This window comes from Sphaerulina musiva (genome assembly GCF_000320565.1).
Source record: "Sphaerulina musiva SO2202 unplaced genomic scaffold SEPMUscaffold_2, whole genome shotgun sequence".
NCBI classification, from domain to species: domain Eukaryota; kingdom Fungi; phylum Ascomycota; class Dothideomycetes; order Mycosphaerellales; family Mycosphaerellaceae; genus Sphaerulina; species Sphaerulina musiva.
Window position 1 is genome coordinate 2,735,589 of NW_016017384.1, and position 22,795 is coordinate 2,758,383.

The 22,795-nt window shown below is 49.9% G+C and overlaps 10 protein-coding genes across 10 annotated transcripts; 5 read left to right on the plus strand and 5 right to left on the minus strand.

The window, feature by feature from the left end:
- Nucleotides 1–237: 237 nt before the first annotated feature.
- On the minus strand, nucleotides 238–774 carry SEPMUDRAFT_37304 (uncharacterized protein; the record flags this gene model as incomplete). The annotated part of the gene is made up of 1 exon (XM_016908667.1): nucleotides 238–774. The coding sequence occupies one exon, from the start codon at nucleotides 772–774 to the stop codon at nucleotides 238–240; it is 537 nt and encodes a 178-aa protein (XP_016763971.1).
- A 1,207-nt stretch (nucleotides 775–1,981) lies between these two features.
- SEPMUDRAFT_147621 (uncharacterized protein) lies at nucleotides 1,982–5,651 on the plus strand. Its single transcript, XM_016904420.1, has 3 exons — nucleotides 1,982–2,687; nucleotides 2,764–5,216; nucleotides 5,332–5,651. The coding sequence occupies exons 1-2, from the start codon at nucleotides 2,553–2,555 to the stop codon at nucleotides 4,621–4,623; spliced, it is 1,995 nt and encodes a 664-aa protein (XP_016763972.1). The 5' UTR covers nucleotides 1,982–2,552; the 3' UTR covers nucleotides 4,624–5,216; nucleotides 5,332–5,651.
- Nucleotides 1,982–5,651, minus strand: SEPMUDRAFT_81033 (uncharacterized protein). The gene is made up of 2 exons (XM_016910262.1): nucleotides 5,332–5,651; nucleotides 1,982–5,216 (listed from the first exon to the last, which is right to left on the minus strand). The coding sequence occupies exons 1-2, from the start codon at nucleotides 5,507–5,509 to the stop codon at nucleotides 4,867–4,869; spliced, it is 528 nt and encodes a 175-aa protein (XP_016763973.1). The 5' UTR covers nucleotides 5,510–5,651; the 3' UTR covers nucleotides 1,982–4,866.
- A 219-nt stretch (nucleotides 5,652–5,870) lies between these two features.
- On the plus strand, nucleotides 5,871–7,721 carry SEPMUDRAFT_131459 (uncharacterized protein; the record flags this gene model as incomplete). The annotated part of the gene is made up of 4 exons (XM_016902426.1): nucleotides 5,871–6,058; nucleotides 6,108–6,721; nucleotides 6,781–7,041; nucleotides 7,141–7,721. 4 exons carry the CDS (start codon nucleotides 5,871–5,873, stop codon nucleotides 7,719–7,721), a joined length of 1,644 nt encoding a protein of 547 aa, XP_016763974.1.
- Nucleotides 7,722–7,990: 269 nt separating this feature from the next.
- Nucleotides 7,991–9,434, plus strand: SEPMUDRAFT_61157 (uncharacterized protein; the record flags this gene model as incomplete). Its single annotated transcript, XM_016909551.1, has 2 exons — nucleotides 7,991–8,193; nucleotides 8,250–9,434. The coding sequence occupies exons 1-2, from the start codon at nucleotides 7,996–7,998 to the stop codon at nucleotides 9,432–9,434; spliced, it is 1,383 nt and encodes a 460-aa protein (XP_016763975.1). The 5' UTR covers nucleotides 7,991–7,995.
- A 12-nt stretch (nucleotides 9,435–9,446) lies between these two features.
- On the minus strand, nucleotides 9,447–11,015 carry SEPMUDRAFT_147623 (FAD dependent oxidoreductase). The gene has a single exon (XM_016904421.1). It carries the CDS (start codon nucleotides 10,850–10,852, stop codon nucleotides 9,539–9,541), a length of 1,314 nt encoding a protein of 437 aa, XP_016763976.1. The 5' UTR covers nucleotides 10,853–11,015; the 3' UTR covers nucleotides 9,447–9,538.
- Nucleotides 11,016–11,312: 297 nt separating this feature from the next.
- SEPMUDRAFT_147624 (Actin, gamma) lies at nucleotides 11,313–13,356 on the minus strand. The gene is made up of 6 exons (XM_016904422.1): nucleotides 13,171–13,356; nucleotides 13,028–13,058; nucleotides 12,824–12,879; nucleotides 12,733–12,763; nucleotides 11,909–12,680; nucleotides 11,313–11,859 (listed from the first exon to the last, which is right to left on the minus strand). The coding sequence occupies exons 1-6, from the start codon at nucleotides 13,175–13,177 to the stop codon at nucleotides 11,629–11,631; spliced, it is 1,128 nt and encodes a 375-aa protein (XP_016763977.1). The 5' UTR covers nucleotides 13,178–13,356; the 3' UTR covers nucleotides 11,313–11,628.
- Nucleotides 13,357–14,194: 838 nt separating this feature from the next.
- Nucleotides 14,195–15,657, plus strand: SEPMUDRAFT_147625 (Hsp70 nucleotide exchange factor fes1). The gene has a single exon (XM_016904423.1). The coding sequence runs from the start codon at nucleotides 14,334–14,336 to the stop codon at nucleotides 14,970–14,972; it is 639 nt and encodes a 212-aa protein (XP_016763978.1). The 5' UTR covers nucleotides 14,195–14,333; the 3' UTR covers nucleotides 14,973–15,657.
- A 1,747-nt stretch (nucleotides 15,658–17,404) lies between these two features.
- Nucleotides 17,405–17,863, minus strand: SEPMUDRAFT_10484 (uncharacterized protein; the record flags this gene model as incomplete). The annotated part of the gene is made up of 1 exon (XM_016900555.1): nucleotides 17,405–17,863. A coding segment is annotated over one exon (459 nt), but the record flags the coding sequence as incomplete, so codon positions are not given.
- A 458-nt stretch (nucleotides 17,864–18,321) lies between these two features.
- Nucleotides 18,322–18,699, plus strand: SEPMUDRAFT_114927 (uncharacterized protein; the record flags this gene model as incomplete). The annotated part of the gene is made up of 1 exon (XM_016901116.1): nucleotides 18,322–18,699. One exon carries the CDS (start codon nucleotides 18,322–18,324, stop codon nucleotides 18,697–18,699), a length of 378 nt encoding a protein of 125 aa, XP_016763980.1.
- Nucleotides 18,700–22,795: the final 4,096 nt, after the last annotated feature.

Below are 22,795 nucleotides of genomic sequence, written 5' to 3' on the forward strand. Positions count from 1 at the left end.
CCTCCTCCTAGGTACCAGGTAGAGATAGATACAGATGGAGAATGGAATAAATAGAAAATCTCTCCAGTTGAACACAAACATTTCTCCAGTGTCTGCGTGAGAAAGCAAAAGAGATGGAAAGAAGGGTCCTCGTCCCAAGTTGTCGGCGTGATAAGATATTGCCGACTTGATCAATATAGCCCCGAGAGAGAGATGGATAGAGAGATAGTTGTCGATCATGTGTTTGTGAAGAGCTGCTCACTTCCTTCCCTCAAACAGCTTTCTGGCGACGTGCTGAGCGGTTTCGACATCGTTGGTGCGGCAATGCAACACCGTCTCGAAAGCCGAATTGTCAGGCCACCAGCTGCCTTCCGAGTTGCCGCATTGGACCAAGGTGACAGGGTGTTTGAGTGGTCGTGAACCCCTGCTCTCCTTCAAGGCGTCGTTGGCACTCTCTGCAAACTCAATCTGATCGCCCAGACTGTCAGTCTTGTGGTGTTGAGGCTCGCAGATGACCACGATCACGGCATCGGCCTGGCTGAGGAAGGCGTCGTGTGTGTCTGTGAACCCCACATTCGGGTGAAAGGGCACGTGGCGAATGCGCTTGTGATATCGGCTGAGAGCACGACCGAGGAGTTCAAAAGGGTCTGTGTTGCTCGATGCGGAGTTTTTACTGGAAGAAGAAGAAGAAGTAGAAGAAGAAGGCTTGATGGCAATGACAGGCGTGAAGAGTACAATCGTTCCTGAGGTCGAGAGGGTGGCCAAGCTTTTCTCTGCTGCTGAGGAACGAGCCATTGTGCACCGTTCGGGTGACGTGACCTCGTGAATGACAGATGATTTCGAGATGGGAGATGCTGTGTTTCCGGACGAGTCGGAAGGTATGTTTTGGAGCCAATGCCGTACTGCCTGGTGCTTGTTCTTGGCATATGACGAGGAAGGTTGGGACTGCATTTCGGTGACAGCTGAGAGCATCTTGCGAGGCATATGTATGTTTCTGAGGCCCCGTGCCTGACGTTGGCACTGGGCGAGTGATAATGAGTTCCAAGTGCTGACTTCCGCACACTCATGGGCGATGCCTTAGTCCTCCAACAGCCGGCAGTATGCGGCAGGACCTGCGTGACACTGGAGACGTGTAGGGTCCTGTTTAGGTCTTTTGCAGGAGCGAGCGATGACTTGTCCGAAGTCTTGAGCCGCATGCACAGCCAGTCAGAGGGCAGAGCTGGTGCGGGCTGTGGCCGGTGAAGCTGTTCTCTGCCCTGTTATTAGCCGCACGGTGCGGTCGCCAGCGTCGGAGTGTGTGTGCTATGAAGTAACACAAGTCGTGTTGGAGCAGGGTTCGCTTAACAATAAAAATCATCAGAAAATGGATGGAGATGGTTGGTTGTACGGCAGTAAGTAGCACAATTATATTGGCTGAGAGCGGACCTAGAGCGTGACAGGCAGGGGCACACTGTGCGTAGGAGCTGGCTAGCATGTGCATGAGAGACATATTGTCGACGGGGCTGCTTCAGCTATGTACTTTCTATGGGCCGCCAACATGGACGGAGTGTCGCACACACACGAAATGGGCCAGGAGAAGCTGAGGGAGCAGCCATCCGCCGGCGATGAGGCGGCGATGGGGGAGGGGGATATTGGCGAACACCAGCGGAAGGGCGGTGGACGGTGGGCGGTGGACGGCGGTGGCTGTTGTGTGTGTGTTTTTAGCTACTTGGCCGGCACTTGGCTGAGTGGCTCCATGCCCGTAGACGAGCGGCAATCCACAGCAGCGACCAGGTATCATGTATGTATACAGCCAGCCAGCCAGCGCAGAGGAGAAGAGGGAGAGGGAGAGAGTGAGAGAGAGATAGGGGCAGAGTGAGGAGTGTTTGGCAGGGCGAGAGAGCGGGCGTGCGGGTGGCCGCTGGGGCTTAAGGTTAGGCCGCTGTGTAACAGTGATGAAGTGCGCGCGCTGCACATTGATCTCCGCCTCTCCCTACTGCACCTTGTCGTCGTCGACCATTAGGAGCATTATGTTGCATGTTGCACTGCGTCCGCTCCCCTCCCTCGAACGACAGCTTGCCTCGTTCCTATTGTGCGCCAGGTCTCGCAGAACAGCCATGTCGACGCGGGCACCGCCGCTGGCCACTGACCGCTAACCGCCGACAGCCGACCAGCGAGAGACGATGCATCCGGGCTTCCTGGCGGCCGATGCTCTCCTCCGTGAGCTGGTAGGCCGCCGGGTGGTGATGGCGACGAACATCTCCTTTAGGAATGAAGTCGACACCGGCAGCGCAGGAAGAGCACGATCGAAAAAGTGGGAGAGGTGCAGGGTCCGAGCACGCCTTCGTCGCGCGGTGATTGGCTCACAGCGGAGCGACACAGCGTGCGAGGGCATACCTAAGCTTGAGACACGACACCACGTCTGGAAGTTGTAGCACGTCGTCGTTGTTGGATACAGGAAAAAAACCTTCCATCACCCTCGGCAGCCCGCCATCTACTGCCAGCTGCCCTGCCCTGCCCTGCTCAGCCCAGCCCAGCGCCATCCAGAGTCGGCAACCACCAGCGGAGCCGCTCCACCTCTACGCAGCACCATCATGGGCAAACGCGGCTTCGCAGAAGCAATGGTGGCGTCGACAGGGTATCAGAACTACAAAGACCGTTTCGGCACGCGACAGCGAGGCAATGATTGCCTAGAGAGCCCTCCGACAGCACACTGGAGATGCAACCTGGTATGTGCCACGGCGGGATGTCAGTGTGCAATTGCCACGCCCCGGATCGTCATTCATTGCTAAAGGCCACTCCCAGACGGCCTTCAGTCAGAAGCAGAATCTGTACTTCGTCGCCTACGGCTCCGACATCTATGTCTATGTGCCACAGTACCCTACGCAGGCACTCCCGCACGCACCTGCACTGATTGTTCCATCGCAGCCCTCACGCCCTGGCCTTCGAGGGACACTCGATCCGCGCCACCCACATTACATCAACGTTATCGTTGTGGAACGACTGGGCAATGAAGAGGTCGTTGCCGCTGTGAGAGATGACGGAGATGTTTCAGTCTGGCTCGTTCGACACGTCATGCATGCAGTGGCAAGGCGAGCGGAAGTGGGCAGCAGTCTGAGTCCTGTAGCAGAAGAAGTCAAGGCCATCTTCCAAGCTAATGTAGGTCAGTCGGCCTGGGGTCTGGCAATTCATGCGGAAGCCCGATTGATCGCCGTGAGTGCCAATACGCACCGGATCTCGCTCTTCAGGTTCGGCTTGGCTCGAGAGTCAAAAACTAACAGAGAAGTCACTTCGAACGATGATGCAGCTTCATCAACATGCCAAGATCGAACCGTGGATGTCACACTCGAAGTCTTCAATGGTTCGTCCAACATCCCCCATGTCGCTTTTTGCAATACGGGCGACGACCCTCAGGGTCGGTGGTTATTGACCACGGACATTGGTGGTAATTGTCGAGCCATCGACCTGGATGTTATGCAAACGTATCAAACGTTTCGCTTCGCCCCCGTGTCGAACTACTTGGAGTCGCACGATCGTTTCAACGCAGGCTGGGGTATCTTCTTTCTCGACAGGAGGTCCTTCATACCGGAAGACAGCATGAACGCCGCTCTTGGCCTAGAAAAAGGTGAACGATTGCCAGGTGAACAAGTGCCAGGTTTATATGGCAACCCGCCATTTTGGGACATCTCGGCCACGGTGTCCCATGTTCCACGCTGTGCGGCCAAGTTCTCCGCGAGCAGGCGGTGTGGCCGGCGTAGTCGTGAGAGGCGTTCCACGTCCATCGCCAGTGCTGGTACCAGCTCACAGCTAGCACGGGAGGCTGCAAGCTCTCCAGACAATGCAGCAGTCTCAGCATCAGATAACACCATGATGGAAGCCGAGAACGACGATGTTGACCCGGAAATCCACGACGACAATTCTGACGATTACGACTATAGCGATTACGACTCTGACGATTTCCGCACCTACACTGTGGGATTCGCGTCGGACGATGAGAGCGATGACCACGTGTACGGACGATCAATGTACGACAACAACCCTCGAGTTGCGTACCCACGGCGCAGCGTATGCGAAGGGCTGCCGTGTCCCATCCTCCATGCCAGTGTGCGAAGCGTCTACCTCCTACAGCCGCCCTCAAACCAAACGCCCACCGTGGGCTTCAACAATGCGCTACAGCAGCTTGTTCCAGCAGAACACGGTTGGCTGAATGCGTTTGAACGCCTCAACATGCACTGTTATATCCCTGCGATCGGGATAGTTGTTCTAGCATCACAAAAAGGCCGGGTGATGATCCTGTCGCTGTCCAGGTTTCTCAAACGTACGACATTGCCGTCGTCGTTGTCGTCGTCGTCTCCCGTGACAATGGGAGAGGATTTCGCCAAGAAGGGTCATAGCATGTATCAAGTGAGGAGGCAGACGGTGTATGCAATGCGCATTGAGCACATCTTGCCATTCGATGAACAAGAACAGCAAATGCACAGACCATTCCAGCCTCTACATGGTATCGCCACGTCTCCTGTGCAGCAAGGTACTGCACTGTTGCCTGAGGACCAGTGCCGGTGGCGTTTGATGTTGATGTATGCTGATCATTCGATTCTCAGCTACGAGATCAGTAGAAAAGGGTCCCACGACTCGGCAGTCGATATTGGCAGTGTACTCGTCTGATTCAACCTTTGGGCTGCCTGTTGTTTGGTAATGCTTTGAACCACAACATAGTTTGCGGAAATCATGGTATTACACTGTGCATATACAGTCAATATATATATATTCTAGTCTCCTGTTCACCTAGAGCCACGCTCTATATCCGTCCGATATCCCCAAACGCCTCGCTCAAAACGGCAATTCATCCCAACCTAGTGTTCAAAACCCCTAACCCACCCCGCCTTCAAGGTCGTCTCCTTTCCACTCTTACACCCCAATCGGCTGTTGCTGCTGCTGCTGCTGCTGTAAAATCTGCTTCACAGTCTCCACCACACTCTCCCCCGCAGCAGCAGCGGCCGCTTGACTCGCGCCCCCCTCCTGCGCAACGGCCTCCACGGCCGTCCGATTAAAAGCCGTCTGATACGCCGTTTGCGCCCACTCGGACGCGACATCTGCGGCGCGCGTGGCCGTACCGTATAGTGTTCGTGAAGTCGCCATGAGAGCGGCGTCGCCGGCGAAGTAGTAGTATGTTCGTCGCGACATGGTCATGATGTGATTCGGGAGGTAGATGACGCTGGCGATGAGGAGGAGAGAGAAGGTTAGGAAGAGGATGGAATCTGTGCGGAAGAGGAAGGTTAGTTTAAGTAAGTAGAAAAAAAGGGGCTTTACAATGGATGTTTCTTTGCATAAAGTAGAGAAGTGGATTGGGATGGGATGGGTAATGGAACGTACTAAAGACGAATTTCTCGGTCGGAGTGAGCATGTAGAGGGAAAAAGTGACTTCGTATTGGTAGTTTTTCTTTTGTAACCATTTTACGAAACCCGTGGGTTGGAAGAGGAGGAAGCCGGCTGTCAGGGCGAGAAGGGAGAGGCCGGCTGTGTATTGCGTCGTGGAGTCGGAGAAGTCCATGGTTGTAGTAGTGATCAATCCAATCCAATCAATTCAGGTGAAGAAGAAGGAGGATGAGGAGAAGGAGGTTTCGAGATGCTGTGTGGTATGGTGTGTAGGTGATGGCGCGGCACTTCGCGAGGGTGTTGGTACGGCCGGCGCGTGTGGGAGTGAGAGTTGTTTGTTGTAGGTGTGTGAATGTCGCGAGATCGGTAGAACAAGTCGGTAGAGTTCTATGGTGTATTGATTGATTCAGGGTCCGAACCGGGAGATGAAGGCTCCGCTCCGATGCCTCCGCTCATATCAACTTCGGGTAAATCTCTAACTGCCAAGAAAAGACGGCCGGCCTCATATAAATAGGTACATGTTTCTTTCTTTGGTCATGGCCTTCTGCTTCAACAGCCATCGTCGTGTATTACGCCTGGCGACTCACTGGCACCCGCTTTTCTCGACCACGCAATTGAAGTCTCATCATGAAATTCGACTTTTCACTGCCACTGCCACGGCTGCGGCTGCGGCACAGATCCCACACGATAGCGAGATCTTCAACTACACATCTGGCAGATGGCTGTCCGTTGGCGCAATTCAAGGTCGAAGCGTCGAGCTAATTGTGCCTCAGATACAACGAAAAGAAGAGATTTGACGAGAGACGCCTGATATTCAACGTATCCGCTCTGCTCGAAGCTGCAGCCAAATCCGTCAATCGAACAAAAGATGACATCAAATCATTCTGCAAATTGGCAGAAGGTGGCTTCAACCGAGTGTTCGAGTTTACTATGCGAGATGGTCTCCAGGTCATCGCTCGTCTACCATACCCTTCCACACAGCCAAAGCTCCTCGCAACTGCTAGTGAGGTGGCAACGATGGATCTGGTTCGGAGACATGGTGTTCCCACGCCGATCGTGTACGGATACTCTGCAGACGCCAATAATCCCGTCGGCTCGGAGTACATCATGATGGAGAAGGTACCTGGTCGATGTCTAGGCGACATCTGGTATGAGCTTTCGGACAAGGAAAGAGTCACAGTATTAGGATCAATCGTTGATCAAGAAGCCAAGCTGTTCGGTATTTCTTTTCCAGCATATGGAAGTGTTTACAACACAGCCGATCTGCCCCAGCATATGGGTCATGCTAAGCTAGAGGCCGAGGCTGGACGATTCTGCGTCGGTCCGGACGTATCTCTCAAATACTGGTTCGAGACGCGGAGTCAGCTCGAAATCTCGAGAAGCGCAGGTGTGCAATCCAGAAGCTTCATATCGCACAGATGAGAGAGCTGATCTATCATGCTATAGCTATGACCTGTCAACAAGTCCTCGAAGGCGGAGCTCAGAAAGAACTAGCGTTGCAGACACACGGCAAGCCACGTTTGCCATTCGACGGGGAATACCGCGAAATGTTTGGTTACAACAAGGTCGATCCGGGCGAGCATGTGAGCAGTCTTGAGAACTATCTCAAAATTGCTGCGTACATTGTGCCTCACCAAGACTGGCTCTGCAAGCCAGTAATACGACACCCAGATCTCAATCAGAATAACATCTTCGTCGACGACGACTGTAAAATAACCAGCATCATCGACTAGCAGCATACTAGTGTCTTGCCTTTGTTTCTGCATGCTGGGATTCCTCAGTCACTTCAGAACTACGGCGATCCAGATTCGGAAGCGCTGAAGAAGCCCGAATACCCCTCAAACCTTGACGAGCTAGACGAAGACGACCGCAAGAGCGAAATCGAGCTCTATCGGCGGCGGCTCACGCATTTCTACTACACTGAAGCCACGTGCACGAAGCTGAGCTCCCATTACGACGCCTTGGCCCATGACAAAGGACTCGTCCGAAAGAGGTTGTACTGCCTTGCTGTCGAGCCTTGGGAGGGAAACAGTATCCCGCTGAAAGCCAATCTCGCACTGGTTGCAAAATGCTGGTCTGAGTTCATGAGGACTGCACGCGAAAGCGATTACAAGGCCGCACCATGTCCGATTTCATTCCAGGAGAAGGATGCAGAGGAGACGGTGAGAAAGAGTCTAGAACAAGAAAAGATGGACAAGACCATGAGGATGTTGCGCGACGGCATTGGGATCAGCACCAATTGCTGGGTCTCGTTCGAAAAATATGATTATGCTGTGGCTGCAGCAAACGAGGTTAAAGCAATGGCTTTAGGCTTCGCCGAGAGCGACCACGAGCGTGAGATGATCGTGCAGCACTGGCCCTTTGCCGATTTTGATGAAGATGGATAATCGCAAGCACCTCTCCGCTACGATGCGGAATGTAAATTATGTATCAACAAATCGCCAACTCTGACTTTAACTGCCATGGCCCATGGGCTGTTGGAAGTGATATGCTTAAATGATATCTACCTTATTCTCACGCCGGCGGGCTAGGCCGAATGGTGCCAGGCGAAGGTGGAGTACTAGAAGCAACATGACCTTATCACACTTCCTACTCTCCAACCTCATCAAAGTCCTTTCAACTTCAACGGCATGCTAAGCTAACTACATGTGACTAACAACGATGTTATATCAATTCAAGTGGTTAGTTAGCGCTGCTCTCCTGCTGCAATCTCTTGCTATAGCGACCGACGTTTCCACTCCTCGCATTCACCATCTTCCCTCACTACGAGAGCAGGCTCAGATTCAAGATGGCTGGCGAGAAGAGAGAATGGCAAACATTCCTGCCATCCTCCGCAAGCATAACGTCGACGCCTGGATCGTGAGCAAAGGCACGTCCTCGGCGCCCATCAGCTCCCATGACTGACCCTCCACCAGATCAGTCAACGCGAATATGGTGAAGAAACCGTCTTCTGGTCCATGAAACATGCCGAGCAGTTTTCCGCTCGAAGAAGAACGCTCTCCATCTTCTTCGCCGATGACAGCTTCGAGGGCTGCGAGTCGCATACCTGGATCGACAATACTCCTCAGGTCTGGTCCAATTTACACAATGTCCTACGCTTCTGCGATCCTCGCAGCATCGCCATCAACGTAGACTCTGACATTGCATTCTCCGGCGGCCTCCACGCCGGCGAATATGAAAAACTTCTCGCACAAGTTCCATTACCATGGAAAACCCGCTTCGTTTCCACGCCACTGGTCGCAGTCGAGTATATTGCCACCATGCCCGCATCACGGCTGTCGTGGTATCACAAGCTCATGGAAACAGCCTGGGCAATCATCGACGAAGGCTTCAGCGAACGTGTCATCACACCAGGAAAAACTTCCACGGAAGATGTAGAATGGTGGTTTCGAGAAAAACTGCAATCTCTCAATTATACCACCTGGTTTCATCCCGACGTAACCATTTTACCCGGCTGGATGACAACTTCTTCCCAACCCCCTTCCTCTCCTCCCAAAAAAACTCCATCCATCATCATCCACCACGGCGATCTCTTACACGTCGACTTCGGACTGACCGCCCTCGGCCTCAACACCGACACGCAACATCTCGCCTACGTCCTCCCTCCGCACTCGCACGGGAAAATCCCCCAAAGTTTCCTGCAAGGCCTACAGCAAGGAAACCGACTGCAAGATATTCTCGTATCCCACATGAAACCCGGTTTAACGGGCAACACGATTCTCTCGCATGCGCTGGCAGAAATGCAGGCGCAAAATATCTCGGGGGGGAAAATTTATTCGCATCCGATTGGGGATTGGGGACATAGTGCGGGGACGTTAATCGGTATGACGAATTTGCAAGAGGGAGTTCCGGTGTTGGGGGATTTGCCGTTGTTGAGGAATATGTATTATAGTGTGGAGTTGTCGGTGGAATATTTTGTTGAGGAGAGGAATCTGACTATGGTGTTTCCGTTGGAGGAGGATATTTATTGGAATGAGGAGAAGGAGGATTGGGAGTGGGTGGTGGGGAGACAGGAGACGTTTCATTTGATCAGGTCGGAGGAGGAGGAGAAGGAGAAGAAGGAAATTTCCGACGGGCGGTTTGTTGTACAACAGGTATAAAATCAGGGGACGAGAAAATGCTCTCTCTTTTTTTTTGATCATTGCAAATCATGGCTAGGTAGATCTGCTTACGAATATCTATCCATCCTCATTCATCATCACTCTCATCCAACCATCATCCTCCCCGGATCCAAACCCCGCAGCAACCCCTTTCCCCCACTCTCCACCCTCCCCTTCATCAACAATTCACTCATCACCTTCCCCGTGCCCGGCCCATTCTGAATCCCCCAACAAGTATGCCCCGCCGCAATCCACAATCCCTTCACACCCGAGATCGCACCCACCAGTGGCGAAGAACTCCCTCGCACACTCGGCAAATAACACGCCTGTCGCGCCGTCACCTCCCCATCCCTTAACTCGTCCGATATACTCGAGACGAAATCTACGATATCCTGACAGCGAGTCGGGTCGACTTCGACTTGATCGGATGTGGGAGGTAGGGGCACAGACGTGTCGCCTTCGCCGCAGGCGTAGATTTCATTATTGGGTCGAGCGTAGATTTCGGGGCTGACGAGGGTATTGCTATGAGGGCCTTTGGACGTGGAGGTAGGGAATTGGGGAGGGAGTTTGATCTGCGTGAAGAGTGCGTAGGGCGAGACGTTGGCTTGGATGGTGACGGAGTGGGCTCGGAGGGCATCGATGGGGGCTTGGGGATAGAGCTCTTTGGTCCAGGGCCCGGCGGCGAGGAGAATGTCAGTTGCCGGGAGGGTTTCTTCTCGACCCGTGCTGGTGTCTGTGTATGTGACGCTCTCGACGGCAGAGCCGTTGTTGTGGTAATTGATGCTTTTTACGGGGCAATGAGTCTTCACTTGGACACCTTTCTCCTGTGCCAAGTCTGCCATACTTTGTGTGAAGAGCTTTGGATGAACTTGTGCCGTGGTACTCGGATCTCCCATCTCCTCATATGACCTCAGTGAATCTTGTGCAAGCCAATCCAAGTCCTCTGGAATACCCATCGCGTCTCTTCTCGCACTGCTCTTCTGCTTCTTCTTCGGTGGGTTCTTCTGCAGACTCACATCGTCGACCTTGCCTCCAGCGCCATACTGTCCATTCGCGTTCGTCCCATCTGCACTACTCTCGTCCTGGGCCTTCTTCTCGGGCAGCTGTCGACCAATGCAATCAACAGACCCGCAGTGTACCGCCCTGTAGCCCCATCTCTTTGCGCCATCATGCTCGTTCGCGAGCTCCTGGTGCAGCTTGTAGCTCAGGGGAACGATACTGCTGGGGTACGCCCAGAGCGCCAGCAATCCACCTGCTTTGCCGGACGCGCCCCCTGCGACGACGCTCGCTTCCAGTACTGTGACCTTGTGCTTACTGGGGTCGTATGAGTGATGCCGAGTGAGGTAGTATGCGCTCGTACAGCCGATTATACCCCCACCGATGATGACAATATTCTTCTGCTCGCTTGAGGAGGCCATAGTGGCGAGAGGTCCTTGTATTCGTGGCGAGGTGAAGTAGGTCGCCAGATCAGGTAATACGGTGCGTGATCTGAGTGCTACGATCGCGCATAACGTCCAATTCTAGAAGAGGGTTCGCGGTAAGCAGTTAAGGTAGTAAGAAACTGTACATACCTGCATGAGGTACATGTCTGTAGGTATGTAGCAATTCGCCTCTGGCGGAAGACCAAGTCCATTTACGTCACATCTGCAGAGCTGCAGGTTCAACTTCCTAGGATGGTGACCCACACGCGGAGCAGAGATCCATAGCAATGCTTCATCATGAATTGCAACTACTATGTATGGTATAGGAGGTGCGGGCATGTTATATGCCATGACTGAGTTTGCGGACAAACGGACAAGGACTATTCTACTTTGCTGTGCACAGACACTCTTGGTATGCGCTCCATGAACGAGCTTCACACGAGGGCTTCGCGATAGTGGGTCAAGGAAAGCGTACAATTCTTCTTTTGTCATCTCGCCATAAGAGGCCATACATCAAGCATAACAAAGCCGGAGTCTAGTAGCAAATGCTGAGTCTAGTCGAGCAAGATGGCGCCCGCCCGCCTAGAGCCGAATAGCTGTACTATCACATCTCGCCTCATTCGCTCTGCCAACGCGCCATTTTGCCATGCTACATCGTAGCAACCGATATGTCCTCAGACAAAGCCAGCTACTCACTGCCATTCCCATCACTCGCTCATGACGCTGCCGGTACCGTGTGCGCAATGATTGCCAAAACTCTACGCAGTACGCGCTTAGAAGCACTTGCGGTGGACAATGGATGGGCCAGACTCGTCGTACTCTTGCTTTGAGATCCACATCTGCTGGAAGGTCGAGAGCGAGGCGAGAATGGAGCCACCAATCCACACAGAGTACTTGCGCTCCGGTGGTGCGATGATCTTGACCTTCATGCTGGATGGTGCAAGAGCGGTAATTTCCTTTTGCATGCGGTCGGAGATACCCGGGTACATGGTGGTACCACCAGACTGTAATACGTTAGTTGAAGGAGACCAAGCTTACGGAAGCAGCACTTACCATGACGATGTTGCCATAGAGATCCTTGCGGACATCGACATCACACTTCATGATGGAGTTGAAGGTAGTGACGTGGATACCGCCAGATTCGAGACCAAGAACGGATGGCTGGAAGAGAGCCTCGGGTGCACGGAAACGCTCGTTGCCGATGGTGATGACCTGTCCATCGGGCAGTTCGTAGGACTTCTCGAGAGACGAGCTTTGGCTAGCAGTCTGGATCTCCTGCTCAAAGTCGAGAGCGACGTAGCAAAGCTTCTCCTTGATATCACGAACAATTTCGCGTTCGGCGGTGGTCGAGAAGACGTATCCACGCTCAGCAAGAATCTTCATGAGGTAGTCGGTCAAATCACGACCAGCCATGTCGACACGGGAAATGGCGTGTGGAAGCGCGAAACCTTCGTAGATTGGCACGACGTGAGTGACACCGTCACCGGAGTCGAGGACGATACCGGTGGTACGACCAGAGGCGTACAGGGAGAGCACAGCCTGAATGGAGACGTAGAATGCCGGTGCGTTGAAAGTCTCGAAGACAATCTGTGTCATCTTCTCTCTGTTGCTCTTTGGGTTGATGGGGGCCTCGGTGAGAAGGACTGGGTGCTCCTCTGGTGCAACACGAAGCTCGTTGTAGAAGGTGTGGTGCCAGATCTTCTCCATGTCATCCCAGTTGGTGACCACACCGTGCTCAATTGGGTACCTCAGTGTGAGGATACCACGCTTGCTCTGTGCCTCATCACCAACGTACGAGTCCTTTTGACCCATACCAATCATGATACTATGCTCTTGTCAGAATTTAACGACAGACTCGACGAGGGTGAGTCGCATACCCGTGGTGGCGCGGTCGTCCAACAATGGAAGCTGTCCCAATGTCAGCTTTTCCGCCCCGCGCTTCTTCGTCCTGGTTCTATTATCACTTACGGAAGACTGCTCGTGGCGCATCGTCACCGGCGAAACCGGCCTTGCACATACCAGAGCTACATCACGGTCAGTCTCTATTCCTCGCGTTCGAGTGTCCCACCGGCCGCTTCGTTTCGCTCGCGTGGGTGTTGTTGATGACGTCGAGAGCGAAGCTGACTCGTGGTGTCGTCGGCGGTGGTGGGCGACGAGCAGGCGCGTGCTTACCCATTGTCAATGACGAGAGCAGCGACCTCTTCTGTGGATCACAATGGGAGTCAGCGCAATGAGCTTTGGGCAGTGGCAGTCGGTCTAGGGGTGGATTGGAGGTATGCAAGGCACGGGCAACAATAGGAATTCCTCGAGCTTACCCTCCATGGCGGCGGTGTTTGCGGTGAAATAGAGTTGCTGAAGAGTGCGTGGGTGCTCGGGTAGGCCTCACGTCGATGGTGCGTGGGTGGTGAGAGAGATGGAGTCGAGAAGTGGAAGTGGAGGTTGTGAGTTAGTCCAAAGCTGGGTGGTGGTCGGTGAGAAGAAGGGAAGGTGTTTAGCGCAAGGATATCCGCACGAGCCAGCTGTGCAGGTCGGTGGGCGGTTTGGGCGATTCGGAGAGAGCGGCGAGATCGAAAACACTTTTAACACTGCACTTGCCACAACAATTGAGGTCTAGGCGAGGACGCACGATGCAGACTCTTTTTAGATACTGCTATGTCGCTGCCTGGGGCTGCTGATGGCTGCCCACTGCTGCTGCTGCTGCTATTCATTCTGCTGCCTCCATCCGAACGCGTGGACTTATGTGCGCCAAGACCATGGTTTGCCTCCCCTTCCGGACGTGTAAGGTAGTTCTCCAGGTACAGACATTGATGACTGCCATTGACGCCGCCCGACGCCGCCTTCTACCAAGAACATCACGACCCGTCTCCCTCTTCGCCATCACGTCCGCCGTGCCGCGCGGTCCATTCTGCGTCAGCTTCGCACGATGAATTTCGCACAGCTGTCCCGCCACCTCATCTCACCACATCTGAACGCATAGCCAATCCTGAACGGTTTTAGCGAGGGTTGGAGCCGCATTAGCGGGGTCTGGCGGGGCGGCCTCGAAAGGTGGGCGTCGTTCTCGAACCTCTTCTCATTTTCGACACCCTCCTACACGAAAGGCACGACGGCAAAAGGCGATACAGATACAATGCCGTCGTGTATGGTGCCTCAGGCCTGTCCATGAGCCTCCAGAGGGACAGGCGCCTACGTGTCGAGCCTGGTGTCGGGCAGGCGCAATCGACAAATGGTCAGGGAAGGTAAGAGAAGGTAGGAGAAGCCGCTCGAATCGGCTAGTGCTGTCGAGAATTCGCTGTCAGAGGCAGTCGCAACTAGCAACGACCCTTGATGGAGTGCAGTAGTCAACATCAATAATACTCTCCATCACGACCAACAACACCTCAGCGCGCAGTCTCGACCACAGAAACGAAACTTCACCTACTCTACATACACATCTCGCTGGCTGCATCGACTTGCGCCCCGCCGTTCACAAACCACAACCATGGCCGACGGGCTTAATTCACTTTTACAATGGGGCATCGCAAATAGCGGCGATGCGCCTGCTGGGGAACGCCGGGACCCAACCAAAGGCTTCAACCCGGAATTGCTTGCGCAGCTTATGGGAGGACCATCGGACGCTGATCGCATGAAGGACGCAATGCACGCAATTGTTGCGCCCATGGACAAAGTCGACCTTGAGAACAAACTCACAGCATGGGACAACCTCGAGCAGCTCATTGAGCAGATTGACAATGCAAACAATCTGGACCCGCTCAAGCTGTGGGACCCTCTAATACAGCAACTCGACCACGAAGAGCCAGAGATGCGGAAGAATGCTGCATTGTGCATTAGCACCGCCGTGCAAAATAATGTCAAATCACAAGAACATGCGAACGGCTTGGGGATAGTGCCGAAGTTGGCCAAGCTGGCTACAGAAGATGCGGATCAGGGTGTACGGAAGAAGGCCATCAATGCCTTGAGCAGCCAAGTCAGAAATTACCAGCCTGGTATGGATGAGCTGGAGAAGGCACTGCCGGAGAATGTGTGGCAGCGCACAAAAGGAGGGCAAGATGCGGGAGATATGGAGTCGTGTGATGTGATCATTCAAAAGCTCAGAGATATGTCTGCAGCCAGGTCTTAGGAAGTTGCGACAGCGGAACGATACATAAAAGGCGATAGCGAAGTCGAAGGTCGGCTGGTGCTGGGCACGCTGACGTCGTGAAGATCCATACAGCGCACAGTGTGCGAATGAGCCATGAAGATTGCTGGCATTCCGTGTCTATCAACATTGTCAGAGGGAGATGGTGCATATCGCTCCTAGGGCACGGCCGTAGTATCATCCTCCAGCCCTGCTGCCACAAAGCAAAATGATGATGCGTGTTTCAACTTGTGAAGAAGACTACTGTACCTGATCAGAGCCGACATGACCTTACGGATGTCCATGAGCACCTCTGCTAGCAGACTTGTGTTTTATCGCAGACATTCAGCTCTGTAGTGCAAAGCTATCGTGCTTGAGTAGAGCAGGCAGGCAGGCAGGCAGGCTGCGTACTCACCCGCTGATAGCAACATGAATGGATCAAGTTTCGAAACACACTACATGGAGAATTGAAAGTACATGTACCTACCTAAGGTAGGTTAATTACAGGTAGTGTCGCCAAGTGAGAATCCACGACCACATCAGGCACATGTACCTCACCTACCTGTATGTCTTGACGCCGTGATTCTGCGATTCATTTCTCACGAGCCACGGGCCATTACAAAACTGGCAGTATTCGAAGTGCACAAGGAACACATGGAACGAGCAAGGAAATGCACTCAGAAACCGCATACAAGGTATAATACAAGTACACATTACATAGTTATCCACTTATTCACGCTTGTCACATGTACTTCTCTCGTCGTAACATCCCACAGAACATCCCAATTTGACCGCGAGACCCCCAAATCAATTTCGATTCGGGGTAGTCATCAGATCACGCGAGGAACTCTCGCCAACAAACATTTCTTGCCCAACAAGCCAAGAAAACACGAGAACACGTTCTCAGCAGTAGTAGTAGCGGCAGGAATGGTGCTGGTAGTATGAACACTACCCTGGTCGAGCTGCTTCTCACTCTCCAAACTGAAAGTAGAAGCGCAGTCACACCACATACCGTGTGTGAGGACGGTAGCTGCATCGTCTTCCTGGCTCTGGTCCCTGCCGTTGTCGCTGTCATTGTCGCCGTCGTTGTCGCCGTCGTTTTCGCCGTCGTACTCGGAGCTGTGCTTCATTTCAAAAGGAAGAGTGAGATCAGGCCCAGTCCCGAAGTCAACGAAGACTACAGCAGATGAAGACGTTTTTCCTGGTGACTTCAAGTTCTTATTCTCGACGATGACAGTGCTGCTGCTGTTCATCAGCGGCACGAGTCCTCGGAACCATTCGCCTTCCGAAAGGGTCGTGGTAGCAGTAGCAGTAGCCCCTGATGCAAGAGCTGCACGTGCTGCGGTAGCTCGTGTGAAGTTGATCAAAGCTACGAGGTAGATAGAGCGCCAGTGGGCCCCGGTGACTCGGATGTCAGGATGGCTCTGGTTTTGGGCATCTGGTGTAATAAGGTTTGTGTTGCTTGTCTTCTTGATGAAAGGGCTTGGAGCAGTTGGGACATGAGACAGGTATCTGGCTCGGAGTGAAGTTTCCAACGAGTTGAAGGAGTAAGACGAAGAGGAAGACATCTTCGTTCTGTTCTGATCGTTGGTGTGGTGGTGTGGTAGTGGTGTGGTAGTGGTGTTTGTTGTGGTGACAGTGGTGCAATAAAAGTTGTCTTGTCGTTGCTGTTGTTGCAAATACTTGACTTTTGCAGTGGAGTTGTGATGCTTCTACTTTCTGCAAAGAGCGCACTTCGATGTATTATGTATATGCTGAAGTATTCACTTTCATCGTGCCGGCGAGGTGCACCGTACAGCGACAACCAGTACCATGGCCCGAAAGGTGCAAAAGTGAGGACACCTTAAGGTTTTTCCCAATTGCATAGAGGTAGTTGGTCAGTACTCCTTACACTTTCAACTGTACCGACCTCTTCTCGAGCTACCACGTACAGGCCTCTGTCTCCCACCATTATTCGGGCGCTGCACAACAGGACTGCTGCCTGCCAGCACCGAACTGTCTAATAGCGAGCTCGACAAATTCAGACTTCCGGGACTGCGCGGTAGCGAATCTGCTGCAGAAACTTGCGCTCGCATCCTCTCCTGTAATCCCACACCTCCCATCGCGGGCGCCAGCATCGACCTCTCCCTGCTGGCTGGGATACCTGTCCTCGCCGGTCGTGTCGATATTACTTCGGATTGGGAACCATCAGATGAATCGCTCTCCTCTAGCTCCGTATCGGTATGCTGATAGCTTCCAGCCTCAGGCACAGAATCGTCCAAGTCCCGCTCCATCTCCATGCCCAAATCTTCTTCGTCTTGAGCCGCGCCCGTCAACTCAGCTTCTTCCATGACAGCAAACTGTTCTTCCAGCTCGTTGGCTTCTATTTGACTCCCTTCCACCATACTATCTTCATTGAAGGTGACGTCCACAGTAGAGGCATCGGCGTCAGGAATGTCATCATCCAAATCGCGCTCTTCTTCCAGCTCGCCAGCTTCTTCGGCAGCGGCGTGTTGTTCTGCCTCAGCCTCAGCCTCGGCCTGTTGTTGCTGAGCTTGCATATCGGCAATTCCTCGTTCCTGCCGCTCTAACTCGTCCTGCTCGAGCCGCTCAGCGATCTCCTCCTCTTGCGCCTGAAGGGTCTTTGCGACCCCAGGCGGTCTGATCCAGTGGGAGCCGAACATGCGAACAGCGTTCTTGCGCGCTTCGATGGCATTTTCGTCTGCGGCGAGGAGAGCGAGTGGACTACGCGCGTGATGTAACTTGCGCTCTTCATCGCGTCGTTGGCGCTCGCGGTGGGCCTGCTGTTGATTCTGGCCGGCTTGTGGAGGCGGTGATTCGGCGCGTGGACGATATGCTGTGCGTAGAAAGGAAGAGGGATCCTCTTGAGGAGGAATGAGCGGAAAAGCAAACATTGGTGTCTGATTGTTCTTGTTTTCGTCGATGCTATATTGTTATTGTTTGGTGCGGTGGAGTGTTATGGTCACTGGTGAGACACGAGCAGGAGAGATGGAAGAGGCCTACCAGACGGAAAGTGCTACCAGGCGCGCAACTGGAGCACCCTACAGACCACTTAGGTATCACTCATTACCTCCAGAGGTACCTGTACCCAAGGTCAGGTCAGGAATGGATGCTTCCTGCTCCTCCTGCTGGCTGCTCCTGCAATGGCTGGACCTCCAATGCTCCTGCCTCATTGATTTCCACCGCGATTACTCCGACGGGAGGCGCGCGCCTTCTTCCGTCTGCGGCTGACGCGGGCCGTTGCCGAGCCCGCTTTCATCCTCTATATATACGGTCTCCAGCTTCTCTTCATTCTCTTTTTCTTTTCCTTTCTTCTTCATACTTACCTTCTCAAGGTATCCGGCGCTCAAGAATGCTGGAGCCATTCAGAAGCGGCTGCATTGCACAGCGCGGACCGCAACTGAATCCTGTCTCCTTCGGGGGCCAGGTTGGGGGAATTTTTGCTGGCCAACCTCGTCGTCGCCGACTTCGAACACGAACACTCTTTCATCACTTCGTCAGCCTCTATGGCTGGCGGTTGGAGAAGGATACACCACCTTATCATCACGGCAACGATTTGTGCATCAGTCTGCTATCGCCTGCTCGCCTTCCACCTCGATTGCACGACGCGTTGGACGCTCTTGTCGCAGCCGACGTTCGCATCTCGCCTCGACACCAAGCTTTTGCAGTTCGCACCATCATATGGAGGTGGCATTTTCCGGTGCCGCCAACCACCTACAAACTATTGTAACTTGGAAGGTATAGAGCAAAAGGGTATAATTAAATGTGTATAATCTATTTAACTACTGCCTCTTTAAGGCAGTGTCTGTATCTATTTATACTATTAATACTATTATACTACTAATACTATTATAATAATTTTCTATTAATCTCTATATAATCTCTATATAGAGATTTCCTACCTATTAGAGATTTACTACCCTCGGCCTTAGCCCTCGGCCTAACTCGGCCTTAGCCTCCTACTATCTAGGGATTACAATACTCCCCTTTAATCTAAGCATTACCTAATATAATAATTGTCCCTTATAATAGCCCGTAATCAATTACCTTAGAATATAACTACTATCTCTAATTAGTTGGTCTAATTCCTTTAACTCTTCTTTAATAGGTCTTTAATAGGCCTCTACCCTTAGGTCCTTTATTACTTGTTAAAGCCTTACTTTAAAGACTTTACTTTAGTAGCTTTGTTAGCCTTTGTTACTTTCCTAATGCATTTACCTAATATGTTATTTACTTATATTATAATACCTTATTTATATGCCCTATAATATATTCCCTAGGGTATTTAATACCCTCCTCTCTCTTCTATTCTTTATTTTAAACTAAACTTCCTATATTAACATCTAAACAACCTCTATATTAAAGGTTCTTAGCTATATTATAGCTACTTAATCCCCTATACCTGCCCTAACTATATTTGGAGGTAGCTCTAGTAGTAGTAATAGTAGTAATAATAGAGTACTAACTAACAACCTAACTTAGTAGCCTAACACTCTATTAGCTAATACAGCTCTTGCCTTTCTAATTAAGCTGTCTAAAGACAACTAGGTTAAGATTAATAGGCCTAAGCTTAAGAAGATCTAATAGTATATCCTTACTATCTATATAGCTAGCTAAACTAGGGATCTTCCTCTTTAGTTTAGAACTAAAGAAACTATTTCTCTCTTAAATAAGGACATCTTTAATACTATTACCCTAAGAGACAACAACAAGATATACAACTTTTCTACTAAGTCAAATATTAATTACCTCCTAGCACTTCTTAGTTAGATTTCTAGGAATAGAGTTATTAATAGCAAAGATATAGCCTATAAGCGATACTAAAAGGGCAATAGTCCTTTTGTTAGGTATATGTTATCTAAGGATAAAGGATTCTTTAAGAATGCCTATATAAATTGTAGTTTCTATAACTACTTTAGTAAGTGCTTATTTAGTTCCTATACTGTTGTTTATAGACTAGTCTCTAAGAAAGGTAGTCTATTAAAGAGAGCTAAGAAAGCTACCTCTAGCTTAGGTAGTTCCTCCCTTAAGATCCCTTTTAAGGATAGTATTAATCAAAACACTCTAGAGGGAGCCTAGGTAATTGCTAATTATCTTACTATAGTAGCTACTTAGTATATTAAGAGAGTAGAGTAGGGTTAGGGGTTCAGTCTAGGATCTTAATACTCTAAGTCCTATAGCTCTAATAAGGATAGTAATAACAATAGTAAGGGTTCTAGCTATAGTAATACTAGTAAAGGTACTAGCAAGAGTACTAGTAAGGGAAAGGGTACTAGTAAGGGTACTAGTAAGGGTGCTAGTAAAGGTGCTAGTAAGAAGTAATAGTTAATAGTAAAAGTAAAAGTAAGTTGGTTAAGTAGGTCCTAAAAGTTTTTGAGATAGTTAGTTAAGAGATTTAATCAGATCCCTATCTAGTAGGTAGATTAGAGAATAGAGTTTAGAGTTTTTGCTTTAGTTAGACTATTAGCAAGTTGTTTATCTATCCTAATGTATTCTATAGTAATATATCCTTTAGCCAATTGTTCCCTATAGTAGTAGTTCCTAAGGTTAATATATCTAGACCTCTTTAAGTTAATATAATCCCTTGCAAGGGCAATAGCCGACTAGTTATCTACTCTTATATTAATGCTCTAGTAGGAGGTACCTATAAAGATACTAATTTCATTAAGAAGATTCCTAAGCTAGTTAACTTCCCTAGTTGCCTCTGTTAATACGAGATATTCTGCTTTAGTACTTAATAGGACAATCTCTTTCTAGAGTACTAATCTCTAGACAATAGGTAACTTAGCTATTTGAATTAATAGTCCTAATATTGACTTAGTAGTAGATAGGTCCCCTACAAAGTCTGTATCTAAGAATACCTAGATAGGTATAACTCTACTTTTGTTCTTCTTATATACTAGGCCTTTGTTAATAGTACTAGAGATATACTTCTAGATATACCTTGCTATAGCTAAATAGGCTAGTCCTAGGTTTGATAAGAATCTAGTAAGGTAGTTAGTAGTATAAGCAATGTCTGGTCTTGTTTAGTTAGTAAGGTACTAAAGCTCCTTAATATACCTATTAAAAAGGGCAAAATCTTCCTTAGTATATTCTCCTTCTAGTAGGTCTATTATTTAAACAAGTAGGTATTTAATACTTTTGTAATTCTCTATCTAATAACCTTTAAGCTTCTCCTTTGTATAGTAGGTCTAGTTAATAGAAATATTGCTATACTTGTCTGTTTTAACTTAGAGCCTAAGGAACAAGCTAGTCTTAACTGTCTTAATATTATATTCCTTCTTTATTCCTTTGACAAAGGAGTAAATAGCCTTTTCTGTCTTCCTAAATACCTAGAAGTTATTAACATAAATTAGGACTAAGGTATCTTTCTTGAAAAACAGGCATATATTACTTAATAATCTCTTAAAGCCTATCTTAGTAAGTATATCTCTAACTATATAGTACTAGAGAGCTACTGCTTACTTAAGTCTATAGAGTCCTTTCTTAATCTTGATCAAATACTTTTCTAGGTCCTTAATAAAGAGGTAGGCTATCTTAGGTAGTCTAATATAAAGATCAATATCTAATAGTAGATTTAGGAAAGCTATCTCTATATTAATCTGGATTCTCTTCTATTAGTAGTTAGCTTAGAGGATAAGGAGAACTCTGCTTATTACTACCTTTAGAGTAGGAGCAAAGGTTTTAAGGAAGTCTTCTCCCTTCTTTTAGGTAAAGCCTCTTACTATCTACCTAGCCTTGTATTTCTTAATTATCCTATTAGGAAGTCTCTTGATTATAAAGACCTATTTTCCTATTAATAGTATCCGGCCTTCTAGTATATCTTAGATTAGGCGGAGCTTAATATATCCTAAGTTAATAAGGGAGTTCTATTCCTTAATAATAGCTTCCTTCTATATCTTTGTATTAGGCCTACTTAGTACTTCCTTAATAGTAGTAGGATCCTTAGCTGTCTTAGTTATTTTCTTATTGTCTTTAACTAATCTTTTAATATAGGATAGGGTTATAAGTCTTGCTATAGTAACCAGTTTCTGTATTTTTCTAGTAGAGCTATTATTATTAGTCCTCTTCCTCTTAGAACTAGCTAGTACCTTAGGGATATAGGGGGTAATTATAGAGTTACCTTCCTTAGGGAGTATATTGACCTTAGGCCTCATCATGGGTACAACCCACCCTGGTGGGTATGTGGGGTGGGTTGGGTATTGGCAATACCCAATAGGTATGGGTATTTAGCTGGGTATACCCAACCCATCGGGTTGGGTACAAACCCAGTGGGTATTGCGATACCCAGTGGGTATTGCGTACCCATTAGGTATTGAATCTTCGTATATAGAAATAAAAAACCTAGAAACCGGGTGCCCTAACGAGAGCGAAGAAGCGATTTATTTGGACTAGGCATAAGAAAAGAAACTGTATATAAACCCGATATAGATACGAAAGTGAAGATTATAGTTAAATTGAATGAAGAAGCTCAGGATTATATATACGCTATGCTACAAGTTGTGATATTTTGAATCTTGAGAAATATGGTCGGCAAATATAGTCGGCAGGTAAACTTCATACAAGCTTAAAGCAATCTCCCTATAATCGTCTCGTAGCATCCCGGAGGCACTCTTGCGCAAGCTTGAAGCTTAGGCGTACTGATCGCCTTGGCTCCTCTACTACATCACCCTCGTCATCGCTAATCGCATCTAAGTCACTGATCCGTTCCATAAGATCTTTCGTCTGCTCTCGGTCTTCACTAAGGATCTCCTGTGAAGTTAGAGTACTAAGAAGCGCTTGGGAAACCTCTGTAGCCTCCTGGGCGATAAGAACTCTAGCATCGT